This window comes from Mobula hypostoma, chromosome 20 (genome assembly GCF_963921235.1).
Source record: "Mobula hypostoma chromosome 20, sMobHyp1.1, whole genome shotgun sequence".
Taxonomy (NCBI): domain Eukaryota; kingdom Metazoa; phylum Chordata; class Chondrichthyes; order Myliobatiformes; family Myliobatidae; genus Mobula; species Mobula hypostoma.
This window is the reverse complement of record NC_086116.1, coordinates 36,788,062-36,811,801: the sequence shown is the minus strand read 5'-3', so window position 1 is coordinate 36,811,801 and position 23,740 is coordinate 36,788,062. Positions and strand designations below refer to the sequence as shown.

General features: G+C 44.0%; 1 protein-coding gene across 1 annotated transcript in view; it reads right to left on the bottom strand.

The window, feature by feature from the left end:
• The window catches only part of LOC134359201 (semaphorin-3E-like), a 190,011-nt gene extending 167,213 nt beyond the window's left edge, over positions 1-22,798 (bottom strand). The window contains exon 1 of the mRNA XM_063072158.1: positions 22,474-22,798. Coding sequence (XP_062928228.1) covers positions 22,474-22,573 — 100 coding nt within the window. The 5' untranslated portion in view covers positions 22,574-22,798. The remainder of the gene's footprint in view (positions 1-22,473) is intronic.
• Between the last annotated feature and the right edge of the window lie 942 nt (positions 22,799-23,740).

Here is a 23,740-nt window from a genome sequence, read left to right as displayed (position 1 = left end):
CAACATTCAAAATGTTTCTGTGAGGTCTCCCCTCATTCTTCTAAACTCCAAGGAATACAGTCCAAGAGCGGACAAATGTTCCTCATATGTTAACCCTCTCATTCCCGGAATCATTCTGGTGAATCTTCTCTGTACTCTCTCCAACATCAGCACATCCTTTCTTAAATAAGGAGACCAAAACTGCCCACAGTACTCCAAGTGAGGTCTCACCAGTGCCTTATAGAGCCTCAACATCACATCCCTGCTCCTATGCTCTATTCCTCTAGAAATGAATGCCAATATTGCATTCGCCTTCTTCACCACCGATTCAACCTGGAGGTTAACCTTAAGGGTATCCTGTACGAGGACTCCCAAGTCCCATTGCCTCTCAGAACTTTGAATTCTCTCCGCATTTAAATAATAGTCTGCCTGTTTAATTCTTCTGCCAAGGTGCATAACCATACACTTTCCAACATTGTATTTCATTTGCCACTTCCTTGCCCATTCTTCCAATCTACCCAAGTCTCTCTGCAGTCTCTCTGTTTCCTCAGCACTACCGGCCCCTCCACCTATCTTCGTATCGTCAGCAAACTTCGTCACAAAGCCATCTATTCCATAATCCAAATCGTTGATGTACAATGTAAAAAGAAGCGGCCCCAACACGGACCCCTGTGGAACACCACTGGTAACCGGCAGCCAGCCAGAATAGGATCCCTTTATTCCCACTCTCCGTTTCCTGCCAATCAGCCAACGCTTAACAGTGTGGACCCACCGATCTGGGGCTGTGACTCTGATCACCTCCACTTTCTGTGGGGTAGGGACACACACGGAGTTTGGGAGTTGCACAGGGCAGTGCCATCAGTATGATGGCATTGTTAGACTGTATAATTGTTATGGAATGTTTCTTATCGATGATGTAAGAAGACTTGAACAGATTGCCCTGCCACCATTTCTGGTCTCAGTTCTTAGCTACTAGACCTCAACAGAGTGGATGTGGAGATGATCTTTCCTATAGTGGGGTAGTCTAGGACCAGAGGGCACAACCTCACAATAGAAAGAGTTCCATTTAGAATAGAACTGAGGAGGAAGGTCTTTATCCAGAGGGTGTTGACTCTGTGGAATGCGTTGCCACAAGCAGCTGTGGAGGCCAGGTCAGTGAGTGTATACTTAAGGTGGAGGTTGATAGATTCAGGGTGTGAGAGAGTATGGGGAGAAGGTAGGAGAATGGTGTTGAGAGAAAAATGGATCAGCCATGATAAAATGGCAGAGCAGACTCAATGGGCTGAATGGCCTCATTCTGCTCCAATGTCTTATAGTTGTATGGTCTTTTACTCTCTTGCTTCTAGTTCTCTTTGTTCTATTAGAGCTTAATAAAATGACTGAGAGGCAACTGGTTTTATGCCTCTGTCTTGACTTCTGAAAGAATCTTGGATCAAAAGCATCAGATTGTGACAGCATTTATAACTGAATGATCTCAATAACTCAACCAGATGCTAATGCTGGTGGTCAGCTGGCTGCATTGTGCCATTACATCCCCAGGGGGTGGAGAGAGCTTTGTACCACCGCACCCCCCCCCCCCGGGCCTCTGGTCATTGAGGTGCCAGACACCAGACAGACAGAATCGCCCGCTGGCAGTAGGGGGAGATGCCACTGTCAGCGTGGGCTATAAACAAATGGCCCTCAGCCTACAGAAACTCCTCTCCAGGTCTGTGCTGAAAATCCTGAGCAAAGCACACTCAGTGCAGGGGGAACTCACCAGGTCAAGTAGTGTCTGTGGAGAGGAATAAGCAGTTGGTATTCAGTCCTGATGAAGGGTCTCAGCCCAATACGCTGACTATCTATTTCCCTCCATATAACCATATAACAATTACAGCAGGAAACAGGCCATCTCGGCCCTTCTAGTCTGTGCCGAACTTTTACCCTATCCTATTCCCACCGACCTGCACTCAGCCCATAACCCTCCATGCCTTTCCTGTCCATATATCTATCCAATTTAACTTTAAACGACAACATCGAACCTGCCTCAACCACTTCTGCTGGAAGCTCATTCCACACAGCTATCACTCTCTGAGTAAAGAAGTTCCCTCTCATGTTACCCCTAAACGTTTGTCCTCTAATTCTCAACCCATGCCCTCTTGTTTGAATCTTCCCCACGCTCAACGGAAAAAGTCTAACCACTTCAACTCTATCAATCCCCCTCATAATTTTAAACACCTCTATCAAGTCTCCCCTCTACCTTCCACGCTCCAAAGAATAAAGACCTAACTTGTTCAACCTTTCTCTGTAACTTAGGAGATGAAACCTAGGCAACATTTTAGTAAACTTCCTCTGTACTCACTCAATTTTCTTGGCATTCTTCCTATAATCCTCCATAGCTGCTGCCTGTCCTGTTGAGATCCTCAAGCATTTTATGTGCATTGCCACATTCCCTGGAGCTCGGTTATTTCTGCCGGAATGGGCCCTGTGGCCACAGTTACTCTGAGAGCATCCCTGAACCTGTGACCTCCACTTCCAGTGCACATGGGGACGTGGAAAAACCACCCACAGGTTCCCCTCCAGGAAGCACACAGTCCTGACTGTGAGACACATTGCAGGTCCTTCCTTTCATGATCTAAACCCTCGAACTCCCTCCCCAGTGGGAACACAGTGGGAAGCCCTTCAGTAGAAGGACTGCAGCAGCTCCAGCAAGTGTTCACCCCTACGTTCTTCAGGGCAAAGGGGAGGGGGCAAGTGGGAAATAATTGGTGGCCTTTGACAATGATGTCCAGGTACCAATAAACTGGTACACCAGTGACCTGTGAAATGCAGGTCTTCTCTCTACCCTGGCCTCAGGGTGAAGGAGCAAGTTTCAGCCTGTGTTCTGGCCCCTGTCCACTGGAAGTCACATGACTGGAAATGTTCACGTTAAAATTAGCAGCAAAGAGCAAGCATTAAATTAAAGACAGGAAAATCTGTGGCGTCTCGGTACTCCTGACGATTTATTCTCAAATGCTTCATTTTTAGGATCTTCACTGATTTATGCTTAGAAGTGTCTGACCAGGTTAGCAGCCTTGTCCACCTGGACACAGCAGTCATCAATTATTCTTGATGGTTGATGAGAAATGATGGAAGTGGGGATGTGGTGAATCCCACGTCAGGATGTGGAGCACTAGTACCCAAATCCTTACATCAAGAATCCATTCCGCTGTTATTATAGGATGCAATGAAGACATTTAAAAATGTTCTATAAATATGCTTTTCCCAAATGTCTACTCTGACATCTGCCTTGGTTAACCACGAAAAGTGCTTGGGCAGGGAAACTGATCGTCAGTCTTATTCCTGGAGGACTTGTCACAACAACTGGACTGGAAGGGTCCACAGAAGAGCTCTTTTAATAGCATTTTCCTCTTTTAGAACCTGGAATATAGAACATGGAGCATAGAACAGTACAGCACAGTACAGGCCCCACTGGCCCATAATGTTGTGTTGACCTTTTAACTTACTCCAAGATTAATCTAACGCTTGCGTCTGACATAATCTTCCATTTTTCTCTAATCCAAGTGTCTAACTAAGAGATTCTTAAATGTACCTTAATGCATCTTCGTCCACTACCAACCCCGTCAACGTCTCCACTCCCTGTAAAAACCTTACCTCTGACATCATCGCTATACTTTCCTTCTATCTCCTTAAAGTTATGCCCGCTCGTATTAGTCATTTCTGCCCTGGGAAAACGCCTCTAGCTGTCCACTTCAGCCATACCTCATATCATCTCTTACATCAGACACAGCTAGCTGTAGATGCTGGGATCTGGAGTATGCAGGAGGAACTCAGAGTGTCCAGTAGCATCTGTGGAGGCAGAAAGATGGCCATCGTTTGGGGTCAAGACCCTGCATCAGGACCTCAAACGGTGACCATCACTCTGCCCGCACAGGTGCTGTCTGGCATGTCAACTTCCCTCGGCGTCTTTCAACTGGTTGGGACATGAGGTGTCTGGGACATGTGTAACTTCATTTACAAAGGCACTGGATTTATCCACACGGTTCCTTCACTGTCTCTGGCTAATTCTAATCTTGGTGTAATGAGGCCTTTAGGAAAATTGAGCAAAAACTGATCAGAACTTTGTGTGGAAGTGACGTGGTTCAGTAAAAATCTAGGGCCTTCAATGAAAATGATGAAGGTGTGAGAGAGGTGTAGGGAGAAGACACGAGACAAAACATGGCAGTGGAGAACATGTAAAGAAATAATGTTTCAGCTGTAAGGAAAGGAAATCATTGAAGGCACAGATTGCAAAGGAGCGGTAGTGCTGTAGTGCTCTATGACCCTGGTTCCTCCACAGCGGTCGACTGTGGTGAGTTATAATGATGACAGAAATCTGAAAGGCCTGAGTATTGCAGGTTGTTTGAGCTTAGTTATAGTGGGACAGTACAGAAATAGGTCCTTTGACCCCACTGGCTCATGCTGACCACAGCGTCCTCCCTGCTAGTCCCAGTTGCCTGTGTTTGGACCATAACCCTCCAAGACCCTCCCCTTCTTTCCTATCCAAAAGCCTCTTAAACATTGACCTTGACCATTTCCTCCGACAGCTCATTCTAGCTACTCACTGCCCTCTCAGGTCTCTTTTACATCTCTTCCCTTGTGCCTTGGAGCTGGCCCCTCTACGACTGGACTTCCCAACCTAGCGGAAAGGAGTCTGACCATCCATCTTATCCATACCACTCATTATAAATTTTTATGAGGTCACCCCCTCATAGAGTAAAGATCCAGTATGGTCAACATTTCCCTATAGCTCAGATTCTTTGGACAAAACTTTTCTGCACCATCTCCGGTTTGTGAATGTCTTTCCTAGTTTGAGTCTCTTAAGGACAAGACAGGAGACTGTATAATAGGAATATGTAGATGGTTGAGGAATTAAACCATTTCTTTGTCTCACTTTCATAAAAGCAGACATCCAAAGGGCCAACAGGTATGCTAAAAAATCCTCTATGTGTGTATGTGTACGTGTGTTTGTGTTTGTGTGTGTGTGTGTTTGTTTTGTGAGTGTGTCTGTATGTGTGTTTGTGGGTGTGTGTGTGCGTGTTTGTGCTTGTGTGTGTGTGTGTGTGTGTGTGTGTGTGTGTTTGTGTTTATGTTTGCGTGTGTGTGTGTGTGTGTGTGTGTGCATTTGTGCTTGTGTGTGTGTGTGTGTTTGTGTTTGTCTGCGTGTGTGTGTGTGTGTGTGTGTGTGCGTGTGCGTGTTTGTGCTTGTGTGTGCGTGTGTGTGTGTGTTTGTGTGTGTGTGTGTGTGCGCGCGTTTGTGCTTGTGTGTGTGTGTGTGTTTGTTTTGTGTATGTGTGTGTGTTTGTGTGTGAGTTTGTGTGTGAGTGTGTCTGTGTGTGTGTTTGTGGGTGTGAGCATGTCTGTGTATGCTTGTGTGTGTGTGTGTGTGTGAATGTGTGTGTTTGTCTTTGTGTATGTGTGTATGTGAGTTTGTGTGTGTGCACGTGAGTGTGTCTGTGTGTGTGAGTGTGTGTTTGTGTGTGTGTGAGTGTGTCTGTGTGGGTGTGTGTGTGTGACTGTATGTGTGTGAGAGTGTGGGTGTGTGTGTGAGAGTGTGTGTGTGTGTGTGTGTGTGTGTGTGTGTGTCTGTGTGGGTGTGTCTCTATGAGAGTGGATGTCCACATGTCTCTGTGAGAGTGGAGGCTGGGTGATGAGTGATTTTTCACAATGTATTATCCTGCAGTTGATACTCGGAATTGGAGTGAGGATCATCTTATCATTGCACTGACAGAGGTTAGGGTTTGGTGAGGTTTGCAGACAGGATACTACAGCCTCCTTGTTCTGTGTCTCTAGGTAACTTCTCTGACCCTCTGACAAGTATTTTGAAAGTAAGTCCCAGGAGAGGCAGTAGCATCAATTGCTCTTCATACATTTCCTGGTTAATTTCTGATTTTTTTCATTACCATCCACCCGATAAACAGCACTACAACTTCCTTGTTAGGATGTAACCTCAAGCTATCAACCTGCTGGAGTTAATCAGGAGCCATATGTTTTTTTTAAAAAACCTTACAAACAACCAATCTCCCCTCCTCTAATCTTCTCTCTGGCCCTTTTCCTGATTTTCCACATTTCCTCTTGCTCCAACTTTAAAGATAAATCTATTCCCGATGGATGTGATGGTCGGACTGAAAAGTTGTGTCACACAGATCAGGGAGGTCCTTGTTGATATGCACTCTATTATTGGATAATTAAGTTAAGGGATTAGTCCCAAAAATCTGGACTCGAGCAGAAAGATTTTGTGGTCAAAATTCCTCTTTGTCACTATTTCAGCTGTGGGAATATTGTCAGCCCTGGCACTAATCCTGCTGTCTGCTCACAAAACGAACGATGCTGATCAGAGGAACTCCAAACAGCCAGCAACAGCAAGGAGAGAGAGTCTCGCAAAGATGAAAGGGCAGGTGAGAGAAGAATAGTGAAAAGCATGAATTTAAATCTGGGTTCCATGAAGGGAAGTACCATCTGCTGGGCTGCAGGATCCAAAGGTCTTCCGGCACGTCAATTATTTTCTGAATACAGGACACAGACGCAGAGCGGTACAGCACAGGAACAGGCCCTTCGGCCTGCAACGTCTGCTCCAAACACAATGCCAAATTAAATTAATTCTCTTCTGCCTGTCCCTCCATCCCTTGTGTATTCATTAGTCTGTCTAACAGCCTTTGCAATGGACTCCGCAACCACTCCTAGCAGTCTGCTCTAGGCGTCCGCCTCTCTCAGTCTTTAAGAAAACACCTGTCACACACTTCTTTCAAACTTCCCCTTTCACTTTGAATGCACATTCTCTAGTAGTTGACATCTTGACCCAGGGAAAAAGTCGTTAATATTTTATCGCAAGATTCCAATTATTGAAATGGAATGTAGACTTTAACTCACAGTGAATGAGGAGAGATTGTGGAGGTCTTGACCGAATCAGTATGTGAAACACAGCCAAATGTTTTACACACCGTGTGCGGGTTTTAAAGCAGCTCGTTGCAGGCAAATTGAGAATTAATATATTTAGTCCTTTCACCATCAACTTGTGTCATGCTTTTATCCATAGCTGATTATCTCTGGGGAGTGTCTCAGGAAAAGGCTGACAAGAAATGACTGGGTTGTGACTCTCTGGGTTATCAAATGTCCCACCATGCTCACTCTGGATATTAATTGTCAGCTCTACGCTCGGTACCGCAGTGGGAGCAACATCTCTGCTGAATGAAAATTGGCAATTTGATTTATGTATCGAGATTCGGTGAAAAGTTTGCTTGCCTATTGTTCATACAGATGAAGTCAGTACAACAGTGAATTAACATAGAATAAATTAAAATAATAACAGAATGTAGAATAAAGCAGTGGTCCCCAACCTCTGGGCCGCAAAATAAACACGCTAATTAATTAGGTGCCGCCCGCCTTAGCTTGTTTAGTTTGGCTTTTTTCTCAAAGATGTGCTGGGTGCGTTCCCACTACCGCTGCACCACTGCTTTCTTCGCGGCAATGTATTGGTCCGCGGCCTGGAGGTTGGGGACCACTGGAATACAGTGTTACAGAGGAAGTGCAGTGCAGGCAGACAGTGAAGTGCAACATCATAAGGAGGTGGATTGTGAAGTCACGTGCTACCACACTGACACCGTGGCACAGGTCAGGCCGGGGCAACTGAGCGGCATCTGTGGAAAAGAAGGGTGTTGACATTTCAGGTCAAAAGACCAGGATTGTTACAGGAATCCTGACACAGGGTTTCGGCCTAAGACGTTGTCAACTCCTGCCCTCCTACAGGTGCTGCTTGATCCGCTGAGTCCCTCCACCAGATTGTTTGCTGCTGCAGTTTCCAGCATCTGGAAACTCATGGCCTCTAGGCCTGGATCCTTGTCAGGGCAACAAGTGCCCACACTGCCCGAATCCGATGACCAAAGGAAGGAAAAAGGGGTCTTCTGCTTTGAATACCATGGTCCTTGTGCTGATGGTCACTGTTCCAGCCACGTCTCCCAAAGGCTGCATTTTTTTGCACTGAGGCCTGCAAGAGCGCAGGAACTTTCACTAAAGGAAATGGAATCATCTGCTATGCGCACCATAGTCCTTGCGTTGATGGTCACTGTTCCGGCCATATCACTTGAAGGCTGCAATGTTTCACACTGAGGCCTACAAGAGTGCAAGAACTTTCACTGAAGTCTAGCAACCACGTGTTTACTGTAAGGGTAGATGGTTTATAGATCTGTGATGATGACATATATTGCAAAGCGTTTTTGGAAACGACTTCCACAAGTTAAGGAGAACTCTTTCAGTTCATGTTTTTAACATTTAGTTGTTCTCCAGCTTACATTAAATCTTCTTGATGGTGATTTTATTTAGCTGCAGGAATGTGCAATTACAGCTAAATGTAATGTTGCTTCCAGATAAAACAGGATCTTTTACAATATAATAGAAAATACTGCACTGAAACAGGCCCTTCGGCCCATAATGTTGTGCTGTTTATCATGTTTTTCTGACAATTGTCAATGGAGCTGAAACATAAGTTTCAAATTTATCTTAAAATCTAAAGATGGTCAACGTTGAAAATCTGAAATAAAAACCAAAGGTTCTGAAACCTTTTGGCAGGTCAGTGGGATCTGTGCAAAGTGAAACAGCGTTAACATTTCTGGTTGAAGACGTTTCTTCACTTTTCAATCTCTGCTTCTCTCTCTCTGCAGACGCAGACATGAATCAGAAACAGAATCAGAATCTGAAACAGAAACAGAATCTCAAACAGAATCAGAATCAGAATTAGAATCACAGACAGAACCAGAATCAGAATCAGAAACAGAATCAGTATCAGAGTCACAAACAGAATCAGAATCACAAACAGGAACAGAAACAGAAACAGAATCTCAAACAGAATCAGAATCAGAATCACAAACAGGAACTGAAACAGAATCAGAATCGCAAACGGGAACAGAAACAGGGTGTCAGGACAAGAGACGAGGGTCGGCCCAGTTCTGCGACACACTTACTCGACTCTGTGCTGAGCTGTGTCCTGCTATGGCTGCTCCGAGCTCCTTGTCTATGAACTCACTTTTGTTCTGAATGCTATTTGCTCACTTGTGTTGTTGGCATGATGTTTTTTACCCTCTCTGCACATTGAGTGTTTGACGGTCTTTTTTTTAATGGGTTCTTTTGGGTTTCTTTGTTCTCTGGCTGCCTGTAAGGAAACAAATCTCAAGGATGTATAATGTTTTCATACTTCGCTAATAAATGTACTTTGAACTTCTGAACTTTGAGATAAAATATCTCCAAACTGTGACCAAAGCCATCACAGGAGCTTGATTCTCAGCCCTATTCTTCCTCCAAGTCTCTTTCTCCCATTACAAAATTCGGGGCTTTATAACCACGTTATATACTGCAGGAAGTTAATTCAAAGCGAAGCTGTAGAGTTTTATGCAATTAAATGTAGAGATACTGGATTCTTTCCAGTTCCATTTGGATTCTTCTCGTCACAGTGGTATGAGTTGAAACTACTCACACCCAACCACTCAGGAACAGCTTCTTCACATTACTGCATGAACACAAGAAAACTCTCAATATTCCTTTTTTGTGCTTCTTATCTTGTAATTTGTATTGATTGTATGACTTTGCATTGTACTGCTGCTGCAGAATGATAGATTTCACTTTGTATAAAATGCAGGAGGAACTCAGCATCTATGGAAATGAATGAACAGTTGAATCCTGATGAAGGGTCTCAGTCCAAAAATTGACTGGTTACTCATTTCCATAGATGCTGCCTGACCTGCTGAGCTCCCCCCTGCATTTTGCGTGTGTTACTCTGAATATTCAATATCTGCAGAATCTCTCGTGTTTAAAACTTTCACATCAGAGTACTTGCTGATCTAATTCTGATTCTGGTCTGAAAGCGTAAAGCTCTGCTCTGTGAATGCTGTAAAGGACAGCAATATTATATGCAACACACACAGAATGCTGGAGGAACTCACTGGGCGCCCAGCATGTTGTGTGTGTTGCTTTGAATTTCCAGCATCTGCAGCCTTTCTTGCAGTAGCAACATTATATGGACCAGTTTCGATAAGCTGCCTGCCTCTGTTGTTCGGGCTGTGTGATGCAGTTCTTTGTGCTTGCTCTGCTGGTCAGGAGGTGGAAACACAGAACTGACCGTTAACCAGGACTCTGCTGCATGCTCACCACACACAAAACGTTCATGTGTTGCTTTACGTTGGGCTCGTAGACCTCAGCTGTCAGGAAAGCAACATCTGGGCTTACCCCCGGTACCTTCTGCTGAGCAACGGACTTGGGCGTTCCCACTCACTGTGTATCGAATCGGTGATTGATCACACTCTCGAGAGAGTTTGACCCGCAGGGCAGTGGTTTGATGCAGTAACATTAATATTTATTTCCTGACTAATAACATATTTATTTTTCATTTTTCTATTGCGCTTTCATAAAGACCAGGCAGATCTGCAACACTTCTGGGAACTGTCAAACACTGTAGAACTATAAATATTAAATAACATCCTGTGGCAGAACAAATGTAGAGTTTGTTTTAAAAGGGTGAGGACCATAATCCACAGACCCAGTGGGACCGACTGATCCTGGTTACTGTGATGTGTTGAAGCACGTGTCAATGTAGTCAGGGCCAGTTATTCTGTCCGTGGTAATTACCATGGTCTGTAGCAGAGGACAATGGTTAATGCCATTGAAGTGTGATTTATGCTTTTGAGTGCCTGAGTTAATAAAGTGGGTTTGAACCTAATTCCCGCTGGAATGGAGTCAGAGGGAATGGTGCCCCTCTCCGGAATAGCTGCTAGGAAGGATGAGGATGGTTTACAGGTCTGATCATGTTAACGTGTCATTTCTCAGAGACCTGAATTCCACAGTAGTAATAAACATCACAGAAAGGCAGGCATAGCAGATAAGGGCCGGGAATTTGCAGGTTTTTGCCAGAAGTTCCACACAAAATACAGAAGGTTATGAAAAGGATAGATATGATAGAGACAGGAACATTGTCTCCACTGGTACGTGAGACTAGAACTAGGGGACAGAGCCTCAAGACTCAAGGGAATAGACTCAGGACTGGGATGAAGGGGAACTGCTTTACTCAGAGAATCATGAATCTGTGGAATTAAGTGCCCAGGGAAGCAGTGGAGGCTATCTCATTGAGTTAGATTTTCAACATAGCGGGGGAATTAAGTTATGGTGAAAAGGCAGCAGAGTCTGTGGCTGGATCAGCCACAATTTTATTGAATGCGAAGTAATCTCAACGGGCCAGATGGCTGACCCTTGCTCCTATTTCTTATGTTCATATATGTTCTTGTGTTTTTATACCAATTTGTATCCAAGCAAGTGTCACAATCAACAACAGGAAAACTAAAATGAATTGCCTGTACCATGTTGTCTGTTCTGTGTTCCATTTAAACTGTTTTATGTAACAAAAGCAGATTTTAAATTGTTTTCACACTGGGTTAACAAATCCATAAACATATTTTACAATTTTTTTGGGGCTCCTCAGTATTGAATCTTATTGATGGACGTTTGACATTCCAGCAGCCCAGTGAGCTCAGAGGTTAACCTGATCATTCCAAAGATGGATCAAGAGTTAATCCTGCAGGAAATTTCACTTCCGCTAACTGAGACTGTCTTCAGAAGTGATGCAGTCATCTTTATTTAATTGTTGCTGAGATCAATTTTAACCTGGTTCTGATTTGGAATCACCATAGCAGGATTAAAACAAAACAATTACAAAAGACTTTCACAATTACAATCTCTTCTAGCCTGCAGACGGGACACGAGAGTTTAGTGTTACAATTCTTCTAATCTGATTCATAACCAGAGTTAATATCATCCAGCACAGGCCTGAAAACGTGCAACTAAAAGATAAAAAGTAAACTGGTGGATTGTAATATTAAATGGAAGACACAAAGAGGTAACTCCAAACACGAGAGATTATGCTGCAGATGCTGGAAATCCAGAATTTGAATTGTGCGGTGCGGTGAAGTAGCTCCAAGGAGACTTAGAGCTGGAAAGAGAAGAAAACTGCAGACGCTGGAAATGTGAATGAAGTACTGGAAGCTGTTAGAAATACCCAACAGGCTCCCACTTTGTCACAATGGTTCTCTCAAGTGATGCTATGTCTTAGTTTGGAGAAAATTAGAAGTCGAACCTTTGAACCTATGTTTGATTTTGAGAAAAGGTGGGGTTCATTTGTTCGTTATTATCATTTGAGTTAATTGATAGATTTCCTCCACGGTCTAATTGTAAATTTTTGGTACATTTTTTTTTCTTGCTGGCGGTTTGATGTTTATCTTTAGAAGCTTTTTGTATGACGCATGGCTCCAGGGTTGAACACCTAATGGAGTTTTTTTTCTCACTTTTTCTTGCTTAGTAGAGTTTTTTCCTTTTTTTTATCACCAAACCTTTTTCAATCTTTAAAATAATGTTTTTTTTTCTTGAGACATTGTAAGTGTTGCTTACTTCGATGTACTCTTGTTAATTTTGGATAATAATAATGAAAAGATTTGAAATGAAAGAAAGAAATACCCAACAGGCCAGCCAGATGAAAGCATTGGAAATCTGAAGTGATCTAACAATCCAAATGAAGTAACAAACTGTTACCCTTTCTAAATAACAATCAAATATGAACTAAGTTACAAAACTGCAGATGCTACAACTGCAAATAAAACGAAAATTGCAACTACTGTAAATCTGAACTAAGTACGGGAAAAATGTTAGAAATAATCAAAGGGTCAGGCAGAACCTGTACTGAGAACAAGAGTTACCAGAAACCTGAGATCCCACACCTGCAGGTTCAGGAAGAGTTATTACCCTTCAACCATCAGACTCTTGAAGTGATATGGATAACCTCACTCACAACTCTGAATTGACACCACACCCTACGGACTCACTGTCAAAGACTCTTTACAACTCATGCTCTCGGTATTACTTGTATTTACACAGTCGGTCTTTGCTTGTTGATTTGTCAGTCTTTGTATATAGTTTTTCATAGATTCCATTGCATTTTTCTTGCAAATGCCTGCAGGGAAATGAATCTGCTATATGGTAACCTACATTCAGTGGCCACTTTATTAGGCACGCCTCTACTCCTGTTCATTAATACAAATATCGAATCAGCCAATCATGTGGCTGCAACTCAGTGTATAAAAGCATGCAGGCATGGTCAAGTTGTTGTTCAGACGAAACATCAGAATGGGGAAGAAATGAGACCTAAGTGACTTTAACTGTGGAATGATTGTCGGTGCCAGACAGGGTGGTTTGAGTATCTCAGAAACGGCTGATCTCCTGGGATTTCCACACACGACAGTCTCTAGAGTTTACAAAGAATGGTGTGAAAAACAAAAGTATCCAGTGAGCGGCAGTTCTGAGGGTGAAAACACCTTGTTGATGAGAGAGGTCAGAGGAGAATGGCCGGACTGGTTCAGGCTTACAGGAAGGCGATAAATATCCATGTATTTCAACAGTGCTGTGCAGAAGCACATCTCCGAATGCACAACATGTCAAACCTTGAGGTGGATGGGCCACAGAAGCAGATGTCCATGAACATCAGTAGATCACTACAGCACAGTACAGGACCTTGGCCCACAATTTTGTGCCAACCTTTTGCATAAGATATAGGAGCAGAATTAGACTGTTCAGCCCATCAAGTCTGCTCTGCCATTCCATTATAGCTGATTTATTACTCCTCTCAAACCCATTCTCCTGCCTTCTCCCTGTCATCTTTGACACCCTGATTAATCAGGAACTTATTAACCTTCACTTTAAATATAGTTAGTTGCTTGGCCTCCACAGCTGTCTGTGGCAATGAACTCATCATCCTCTGGCTAAAGAAATTCCTTCTCATCCCTGTTCTAAAGGGACATCCTTGTATCCTGAAGCTGTGCCCTCTGGTCCTAGACTCCCCCACTATAGGAAACATTCTCTCCACATTCTCTATATAGATACACTGCACCAGTCGCTGGGCTATAAACGTGCAGGAGCAATGTGTGGTTAAGTGCCTTGCTCAAGGACACAACATGCTGCCTCAGCTGAGGCTCGAACTCACAACCTTCAGATCACTAGTCCAACGCCTTAACGACTTGGCCACGCGCCAACACATTGATCGTGTGAATAGTCAGAGGCTTTTTCCCAGGGCTGAAATGGCTAGTATGAGAGGGCATAGTTTTAAGGTGCTTGGAAGTAGGTACAGAGGAGATGTCAGGGGTAAGTTTTTTACACAGGGAGTGGGCTCCCGGCAGCAGAGGTGGAGGTGGAAATGATAGAGTCTTTCAAGAGACTCTTGGATGGGTACATGGAGCTTAGTAAAATAGAGCGCTATGCGTAAGCCTAGTTAGTTCTAAGGTAAGGACATGTTCGGCACAGCTTTGTGGGCTGAAGGCCTGTATTGTGCTGTACGTTTTCTATGTTTCTATGAAGAGTAAAAATCTTTATGTTACATCTCCGTCTAAATGTGCAATGTGTAATTTATTGTAATTTTTAATAAATAGTATGTACAACAGGACAGTCAATATAACATAGAAATACAATTGTATCAGCGTGAATTAATCAGTCTGATGGCCTGGTGGAAGAAGCTGTCCCAGAGCCTGTTGGTCCTGGCTTTTCAGCTGTGGTACATTTCCTGGATGGTAGCAGCTGGAACAGTTTGTGGTTGGGGTGACTCAGGTCTCCAATGATCTTTCGGGCCCTTTTTACACACCTGTCTCTGCAAATACCCTGAATAGTGAGAAGCTTGCATCTACAGATGCACTGGGCTGTCCGCACCACTCTCTGCAGAGTCCTGCGATTGAGGGAAGTACAGTTCCCATACCAGGCAGTGATGCAGCCGGTCAGGATGCTCTCAATTGTGTCCCTCTAGAAAGTTCTTAGGATTTGGGAACTCATGCCAAACTTCTTCAACTGTCTGAGGTGAAAGAGGTGCTGTTGTGCTTTTTTCATTACACAGCTGGTATGTACAGACGACGTGAGATCCTCGGTAATGTTTATGCCGAGGAATTTAAAGCTGTTCACCCTCTCAACCCCAGATCCATTGATGCCAATTGGGGTTAGCCTGTCTCCATTCCTCCTGTAGTCCACAACCAGCTCCTTTGTTTTGCGATGTTGAAGGAGAGGTTGTTTTCTTGACACCACTGTGCCAGGGTGATGACTTCTTCTCTGTAGGCTACCTCGTTATTATTTGAGATTAGGCCAATCAGTGTAGTGTCGTCAGCAAAGTTAATTAGCAGATTGGAGCTGTAGATGGCAACACAGTCATGGGTATACAGAGAGTAAAGGAGGGGGCTTAGGACGGAGCTCTGAGGGGCTCCTGTGTTGGGGGTTAGAGGGGCAGAGGTGAGGAGGTCCAGGATCCAGCTGCACAAGGCAGTGTGAAGGCTGAGGTCTCTGAGCTTCTAATCAAGCCTGGAGGGAATTATGGTGTTGAATGCTGAACCGTAGTCCAAGAAAAGCATTCTCACATAAGCATCCTTCTTCTCCTGATGTGTAAGGGTATAAGGACGGTGTGCAAAGCTGTGGCTATTGTGTCATCTATTGATCGGTTGTATCAGTAGGAGAATTGTAGGGGGTCCAGTGTGGGTGGTAGCATGCAGCAGATGTAGGTTTCATTGAGATCCCTCCCCTCATTCTTCTAAACTCCAGAGAATACAGACCCAAAGCTATCTAACACTCCTCATACATTAACCCTTTTGTAATCTATTCTACGATCAATCGAACCTTTCCCTCCCATATAGCCCTCCATTGTTATATCATCCATGTGCCTATCTCAGAGTTTCTTAAGTGTCCCCCGGTGTATCTCCCTCTTCCACCACCCATGGCAGTGGGTTCCAAACACCCACCGTTCTCTGTGTAAAAAACCCATCTCTGACATCTGCCCATACTTACCTCCAATCAAAATAAAATTATGCCTCCTCGTATTAGCCATTTCTGCACTGGGAAAATTCCTTTAGCTATTGCTTGATCTATACTTCTTATCATACTGTGCACCCTAAGAACAAAAAAAACAACTAATTCTGAGCCATGACCTCACCAGAAACCACAACTCGGTGCCGGTGTGACTGGAAGCTCATCTTGAGGGTGTACTGAGCAGAAACAAGAGTTAAATAAAGGATCGTTTGATATGACAAATAGTGCAGTAGTTGTTCTGGTGTCTGTGGTACAGAAAGCGAGGCAGCAACACATGACCAAGCCGCAGGCTCCCTCCCACTTCCCAATTAATGAGGAGGAAGATTTACCTTATTTTACTGTTATTATCTGGCACGTACTAAGTTAAAATTGAATTATTGTTCTGCCGTCACCTTACATTATGGTCAAATGTCAAAATGTTACACAAAGTTCAACTGATCTCATGAGAACTGCTTGGGCAAAAATCTGAATTCCCAGCACGAACAGGGAATGGCTAAGTATAATCCCCGATTCAGAAAGCATGTCACTAGACACGAGGGAGTGCAGAGAACATTTACAAGAATGTTGCCGGATATCGAGGGCCACAGTTAAAGGGAGGAGGTCAAGTAGGCTAGGACTTTATTCCTTGGCTTGCAGAGATTGAGGGGTATAAAACCACGAGGGTTCATTCATGCTCAGCATGAACTCGATGGGCTGAAGGACCTGTTATGGGATCTGCCATTAAGTCCTACGGTCCTCACCCACCCCAGGAAGGGGAATCCTCAGTTCTACACCTATTTTGTTGTTTCCATTAGAATTCTATTTTTGCTTAATGAGATCACCTCTCTTCTAATCTCAACAGTCCATAGTCTCAATCGACTTAATCTCGCCTTGATTTGGTATTGGGAAATGAACCTGGTCAGGTGTCAGATCTCTCAGTGGGAGAGCATTTTGGAGATAGTGATCACAATTCTATCTCCTTTACAATAGCATTGGAGAGAGATAGGAACAGACAAGTTAGAAAAGCGTTTAATTGGGTTAAGGGGAATTATGAGGCTATCAGGCAGGAAATTGGAAGCTTAAATTGGGAACAGATGTTCTCAGGGAAAAGTACGGAAGAAATGTGGCAAACGTTCCGGGGATATTTGTGTGAAGTTCTGCATAGGTACGTTTCAATGAGACAGGGAAGTTATGGTAGGGTACAGGAACCGTGGTGTACAAAGGCTGTAATAAATCTAGTCAAGAAGAAAAGAAAAGCTTACAAAAGGTTCAGAGTGCTAGGTGATGTTAGAGATCTAGAAGATTATAAGGCTAACAGGAAGGAGCTTAAAAAAGAAATTAGGAGAGACAGAAGGGGCCATGAGAAGGCCTTGACGGGCAGGATTAAGGAAAACCCCAAGGTATTCTACAAGTATATGAAGAGCTAGAGGATAAGACGTTAAAGAATAGGACCTATCAAGTGTGACAGTGGGAAGGTGTGTATGGAACCTAAGGAAATAGCAGAGGTACTTAATGAATACTTTACTTCAGTATTCACTATGGAAAAGGATCTTGGTGACTGTAGTGCCAACTTGCAGCAGACTGAAAAGCTTAATAATGTAGATATTAAGAAACAGGATGTGCTGGAGCTTTTGGAAAGCATCAAGTTGGATAAATCGTCGGGACCAGATGAGATTTACCCCAGGCTACTGTGGGAGGCGAGGAAGGAGATTGCTGAGCCTCTGATGATGATCTTTGAGTCATCAATGGGGACGGGAGAGGTTCCAGAGGATTGGAGGGTTGCGGATGTTGTTCCTTTATTCAAGAAAGGGAGTAGAGATAGCCCAGGAAATTATAGACCAGTGAGTCTTACTTCAGTGGTTGGTAAGTTGATGGAGAAGATCCTAAGAAGCAGGATTTGTGAAAATTTGGAGAGGTATAATATGATTAGGAATAGTCAGCATGGCTTTGTCAAGGGCAGGTCATGCCTTACGAGCCTGATTGAATTTTTTGAGGATGTAACTAAACACATTGATGAAGGAAGAGCAGTAGATGTAGTGTATATGGATTTCATCAAGGCATTTGATAAGGTACCGCATGCAAGGCTTATTGAGAAAGTAAGGAGGTATGGGATCCAAGGGGACATTGCTTTGTGGATCCAGAACTGGCTTGCCCACAGAAGGCAAAGAGTGGTTGTAGATGGGTCATATTCTGCATGGAGGTCAGTGACCAGTGGCGTGCCTCAGGAATCTGTTCTGGGACCCTTACTCTTTGTGATTTTTACAAATGACTTTGATGAGGAAGTGGAGGATTGGTTAGTAAGTTTGCTAATGACACAAAGGTTGGGGGTGTTGTGGATAGTGTGGAGGGCTGTCAGAGGTTACAGCGGGACATTGATAGGATGCAAAACTGGGCTGAGAAGTGGCAGATGGAGTTCAAGCCAGATAAGTGTGAAGTGGTTCATTTTGGTAGGTCAAATATGATGGCAGAATATAGTATTTATGGTAAGACTGTTGGCAGTGTGGAGGATCAGAGGGATCTTGGGGTCCGAGTCCATAGGACGCTCAAAGCAGCTGCACAGGTTGACTCTGTGGTTAAGAAGGCATAGGGTGTATTGGCCTTCATCAATCGTGGAATTGAATTTAGGAGCCGAGAGGTAATGTTGCAGCAATATAGGACCCTAGTCAGATCCCACTTGGAGTACTGTGCTCAGTTCTGGTCGCCTCACCACAGGAAGGATGTGGAAACCATAGAAAGGGTGCAGAGGAGATTTACAAGGATGTTGCCTAGATGGGGAGCATTCCTTGTGAAAGCAGGTTGAATGAACTCGGCCTGTTCTCCTTGTAGCGACGGAGAATGAGAGGTGACCTGATAGAGATGGTATAAGATGATGAGAGGCATTGATCGTCTGGATAGTCAGAGGCTTTTTCCCAGGGCTGAAATGGTTGCCACAAGAGGACACAGGTTTAAGGTGCTGGGGAGTAGGTACAGAGGAGATGTCAGGGGTAAGTTTTTTACTCAGAGAGTGGTGAGTGCGTGGAATGGGCTGCCAGCAACAGTGGTGGAGGTGGATATGATAGGGTCTTTTTAAGAGACTTTTGGATAGGTATATGGGGCTTAGAAAAATAGAGGGCTATGGGTAAGTCTAGTAATTTCTAAGGTAGGGGCATGCTCGGCTCAACTTTGTGGGCCAAAGGGCCTATATTGTGCTGTAGGTTTTCCATGTTTCTATGTTTCTAATAAACACACCATATACAGCACATACACAGCCCTTTCATGCCAATTTATCCATGTCGACCATAACCCTAACCATTGTTCCTTCTAAGCTGTGCAGGTATATGGCTGCACAGTAACTGAAATGCTCCTGTGCACATAGCCTTTGTTGCCGCACAGCTGGAGTAAAGACAGACAAGAAAAAGTTTATGAAACGTGAGAGATTTTCTTTGCTGTACTGCATTTCATTATACCTTTCAATTAATAAATAAAATCAAAAGAAAGTGATTTTTCAATTTTCATTCTATATATTCATAGTATGTGTATTACAAAAAAAGATATTTAAGTGCCGCAGTTTTCAGGCCATGTAAAAATTTCCTGCTCAGAGCAACAGTCTATACAGCTGTAAAATAAATTAGAGGGAATGTCGATCCTAACTACTCTAATATAGCGGCCTGAATCCCTCGATGTTTTCCTAACAATGTGCTTGTCCAAATTCCTTTTACCTGCCTCCATAACTTCCTTTGCCAGTTCTATCCTTATCCCTCCACCATGGGAGTTCATATCTGAAGAATGTTTTGGAGCTGTTTTGAAGAGTTAACTAAGGGGAGAGATGAAGGTAGGGCGGTGGATGTTTTCTCTATGGACTTTAGTAAGCCCTTTGATGAAGTGCCACATTGCAGGCTGACTGGGAAGCTTAGGTCACAATGGATTCGGCGGGGTGGGGGGGAGCTGGCTGGTGAATTTAGAATTGGCTCAATGATACGATGCTGACAGTGATGGTTAAAGGTCTACTCTTCAACTGGAGGCCTGTGACTACAGAGATGGCCCAGGGGTTAGTTTCAGGCCCTCTGTTATTCTTTATTGATGTAAGTTATTTAAATAGGACTGTACACGGCACAATTAGCAAGTTTGCAGATGACACTATATTAGGGGATCTAGCTGATAGTGAAGCAGCTTACAAGGAATTACAAAAGACATCTTGATCAGTTAGCAGACAGGCTGAGGAAAGGTAAATGGATTTCAACTTGTATAAGTGTGAGGTGTTGCATTTTGGACAGTCAAACCAGGACAGGACCTACACAGTGAGTGACAAGGCACTGGCAAGTGCTGTGGAATAGAGGCAGCTGGGATTACAAGTGCACACTTCACTGGAAGTAAACAGGTTAGTGAAGGTGGCACTTAGCGTACTGGTCCTCATCAGTCAGGGCATTGAGTTTAGCAGTAGGGACATCATGTTGCAGTTACAGTATATAAATCATTGGTGAGGCCACACTTGGGTAATGTGTAAACTTTGGGTCACCCTGTTATAGAGAAGACGTTGTCGATAGAGAGGGTGCAGAAGAGGTTTACAAGGATGCTGCTTGGTCTAGGGTCAAAGGGAGAGGCTGGCCCCACTGGATCTTTATTCCCTGGAGTTCAAAAGAATGAGGGGTGACTTCATAGAAGTTTAAAAAACCATGAGGGGTATGGATAAGGTGGATGGTTATATATTTTTTTCCCAGGGATGGGGAGTCTAAACCTAGAGGGCACAGAGACAAGATCAGAGAGGAGAAATTTAAGAGGCCTGAGCGGTAATTTCTTTACACAGAAGGTAGTGAGTACCTGCAATGAGCTGCCAGAGGCAATGGTGGAGGCAGGTGCAATTACAAGATTTACGAGGAATGTGGATAGGTATGTAGAGGGGAGGGATTTGGAGGGTTGTGGGCGATTGAGGCCAGCAGGAGGGTACTGTTGTCAGAATGAAACACTTGAGCTGAAGAGCTTGTTTCCATTCTGTATATCTCTGTGACTCTGAGTCTATGACCATCTATATGAAAAACTCCATCAGGTCAGCTTTCTATCTCTCCCCTCGACATCCTAAACCTGTGGCCTTTAGTTCAAGACTCACTCACTCTAGGAAAAGGATTCTGACTACTCCATCTCTACCCCTTACCCTTTTAAAAACCTCTGTAAGGTGACCCCTCAGCCTCCTTTGTTCCAGCCTGTCCAATCTCCCCTTGGAAGGAAAACCATCCGAAAGGCAGCATCCCCATTGCTCCTACTCCTGCTAATCTTACTTTCGGTGTGGCATCCAGAATTGTACTTAACACTCCCGTGTGGCCTAAGCAGTAATTTATATAGCTACAGAGTTGAGATACCAACTTTCATACACCTTGCCCTGGCGTCTGAAGCGAAGCATCATGAACGTCTTCTCCTCTGCCCTCTCCACCTCTGTAGACACATTCCGGGACTTGTGTCCTGAGTCCCCTCTGTAAATCAGCACTCTTAACACCTTTGCCACTTACTGTATATGTCCTGTTAGAAAGTAATGTTCCAAAATACATTTCCTCACAATTTTATCTGGATTAAGTTCCATCTGCCATCTTTATGCCTTCTTCACCAAAGTTTGTGTTGTCGGTAAACTTACTGCTGAGTTCATTGACCTTCTCATCCTAGCCATTTGCATATATCTATAAATGATCAGTGTCCCAGTGCACATCACTGGTTAGAGACCCGGTCAACATCTGCCTCCTGCTTCCTGTCATCAAGCCAATGCTGCATTCACTTTGCAACCCACCTTGGACACAACATGTCCTTACCTTCTGGTCAGGATCCACGTAAACCATATCTACTGCTCTGCCTTTAATAATTTCCAAATTACTCCCTCAAAAAGCAGATTTGAGAGAGGAGTTTTCCCTGCACAAAACCACACTGACTCCTAGGAACCAGTCTGCTGAACTGTTCTGTACTCTTTATTCATTAGAATATCTTTCTGAAGACAGGGAGACCAGATCTCTACACTGCAGAAAGCAGAAAGTTGCCCTCAGCTTTCCGGATGTTTCCTTCCCAGTATACCAATGTTAAACCGTACTCTGCTGCTTAAGATCAATCATTCAATCATGCGTTCCCTGTTTCAGGACAGAACACATTTCTGGAAAAGATCACATTTTGCACGTCAAACTAAGCCCAATGTTTAACAATGGTATAAAGAGCTGTCTAACTGGGGAAAGGATTGTTCAGGGGGATCTCTGAGGTTGTGTCCTCTACTGATAGCCCATCAGTAAAATGCTCAAAAGTTTTCTGCGGGCACTATCGAGAACCTAAGAGTTAAGACAGATGGGACACATTCAGTGGATTGACCTGTGCATTTTTGTTGTCAAACATGATCGACACAGGTTTACAGGGAAGCGATAGTGTTTGATTCGTAAATCAGCCGTGCTCAAAAACTCCACACGCAGAAGTTGAACTTCCCCTTTTCCCAAAAGAGTAAAGAGTCGACTTTAAATTCAAAGCAATGCAATGTTTGTCAAATCCACACCAACTTCTTTACAAGCGTGTCCTGTGGCGAACAGAGGAGAGAAATACAGGAACTGTTGAACTAGCTGGCAAACAGGGTGTTCACAGCTTTAGTGCAGTTTGCTCTCCAATTAGCTTGGCTGAAGACAACAGAAAACGTGCACTCACCTTTAAATGACAGGCGAAGTCTCGGATGGCTGGTGTCACCTGCGTTGCAATATTGCAAGCTCAGAGCAAGCAGAAGCCACGTTGTCTCCATCAGTGACATACTGCTGAAGATTTCTCTTTCACATCTGAACTATGTTCATTCTCTCTAACTCTCTCTCTCTCTCTCTCTCTCTCTGTCTCTCCCTCTTTCTCTTTTGCTCTCTCTCTCTCTCTCTCTCTCTCTCTCTCTCCACCCAGTGTCAGAATTACATTTTATCTTCTGGTCTACACCATCTGCCTTATATTTCAATCTTCTGGAAGTTTGATCCCACCTCCCTGGTGTTTTCCCAATCCTTCACTCTCTGCCAAGCAGTGAGCTTTGGTTCACCTTTCACCCCTCCTAATTGGAAGCAAGAGGTCCTCCTGGCCCGTGCCTGCCCTCAGCAGGGCTCAGTGCTTCCGGGGACTGCGGTGGTGAGCTGTGTGAGGCATAAGACCTAGTGCAGAGACCCGAGCAGTGCACGCGCTGATCTCTGATCATCCGTCTGCCTCTCTCCCAGATCCAAAGCCCCCTGGTGTTACGTGGAAGAATGCCAAGATATATTTATGGGTCACAGTAAAAGACAGAGCAGCTTGAGCTGAACATTTAAAGAGCAACTCCGTATTTTAATGTTTCCTAATGAAAGTTTTATATGGGGGAGTGAGGCTTTAATTCTTTTGTAAGTTTTAAAATGACATAGTGCTTTGGCCAGCACTTAATAACCAACATGTAGCTTTACTGGAAGAAAGCTGAGTTAATTATGTTCGCAGTGTAAGCAATAAGCCAGCATAAACTGAGCACTCACATAAACATTAGCTTTATTTGTTGTATGCACTTCGAAACATTGAAACACATAGTCAAATGTGTCGCTTGCACCAAATCAAATCAGTGAGGACTCTGCTGGGCAGCCCGCAAGTGTTGCTTCCAGTGTCAATGCAGCATGCCCACAATTTACTACAACTGCCCACAACTGACCTTGGTCAGACCCCACTTGGAGTACCATATTCAGTTCTGGTCACCTTACTACAGGAAGGATGGGGATACTATAAAGAGAGTGCAGAGAAGGGTTACTAGGATTGGAGGGTGTATCTTATTAGAATAGGTTGTGTGTGAACTTGGCCTTTTCTCCTTGGAGCGTCGGAGGATGAGAGGTGACCTGATAGAGGTGTATAAGATGAGGAGAGGCATTGATTGTGTGAATAGCCAGAGGCTTTTTCCCAGGGCTGAAATGGCTAACTCGAGGGGGTA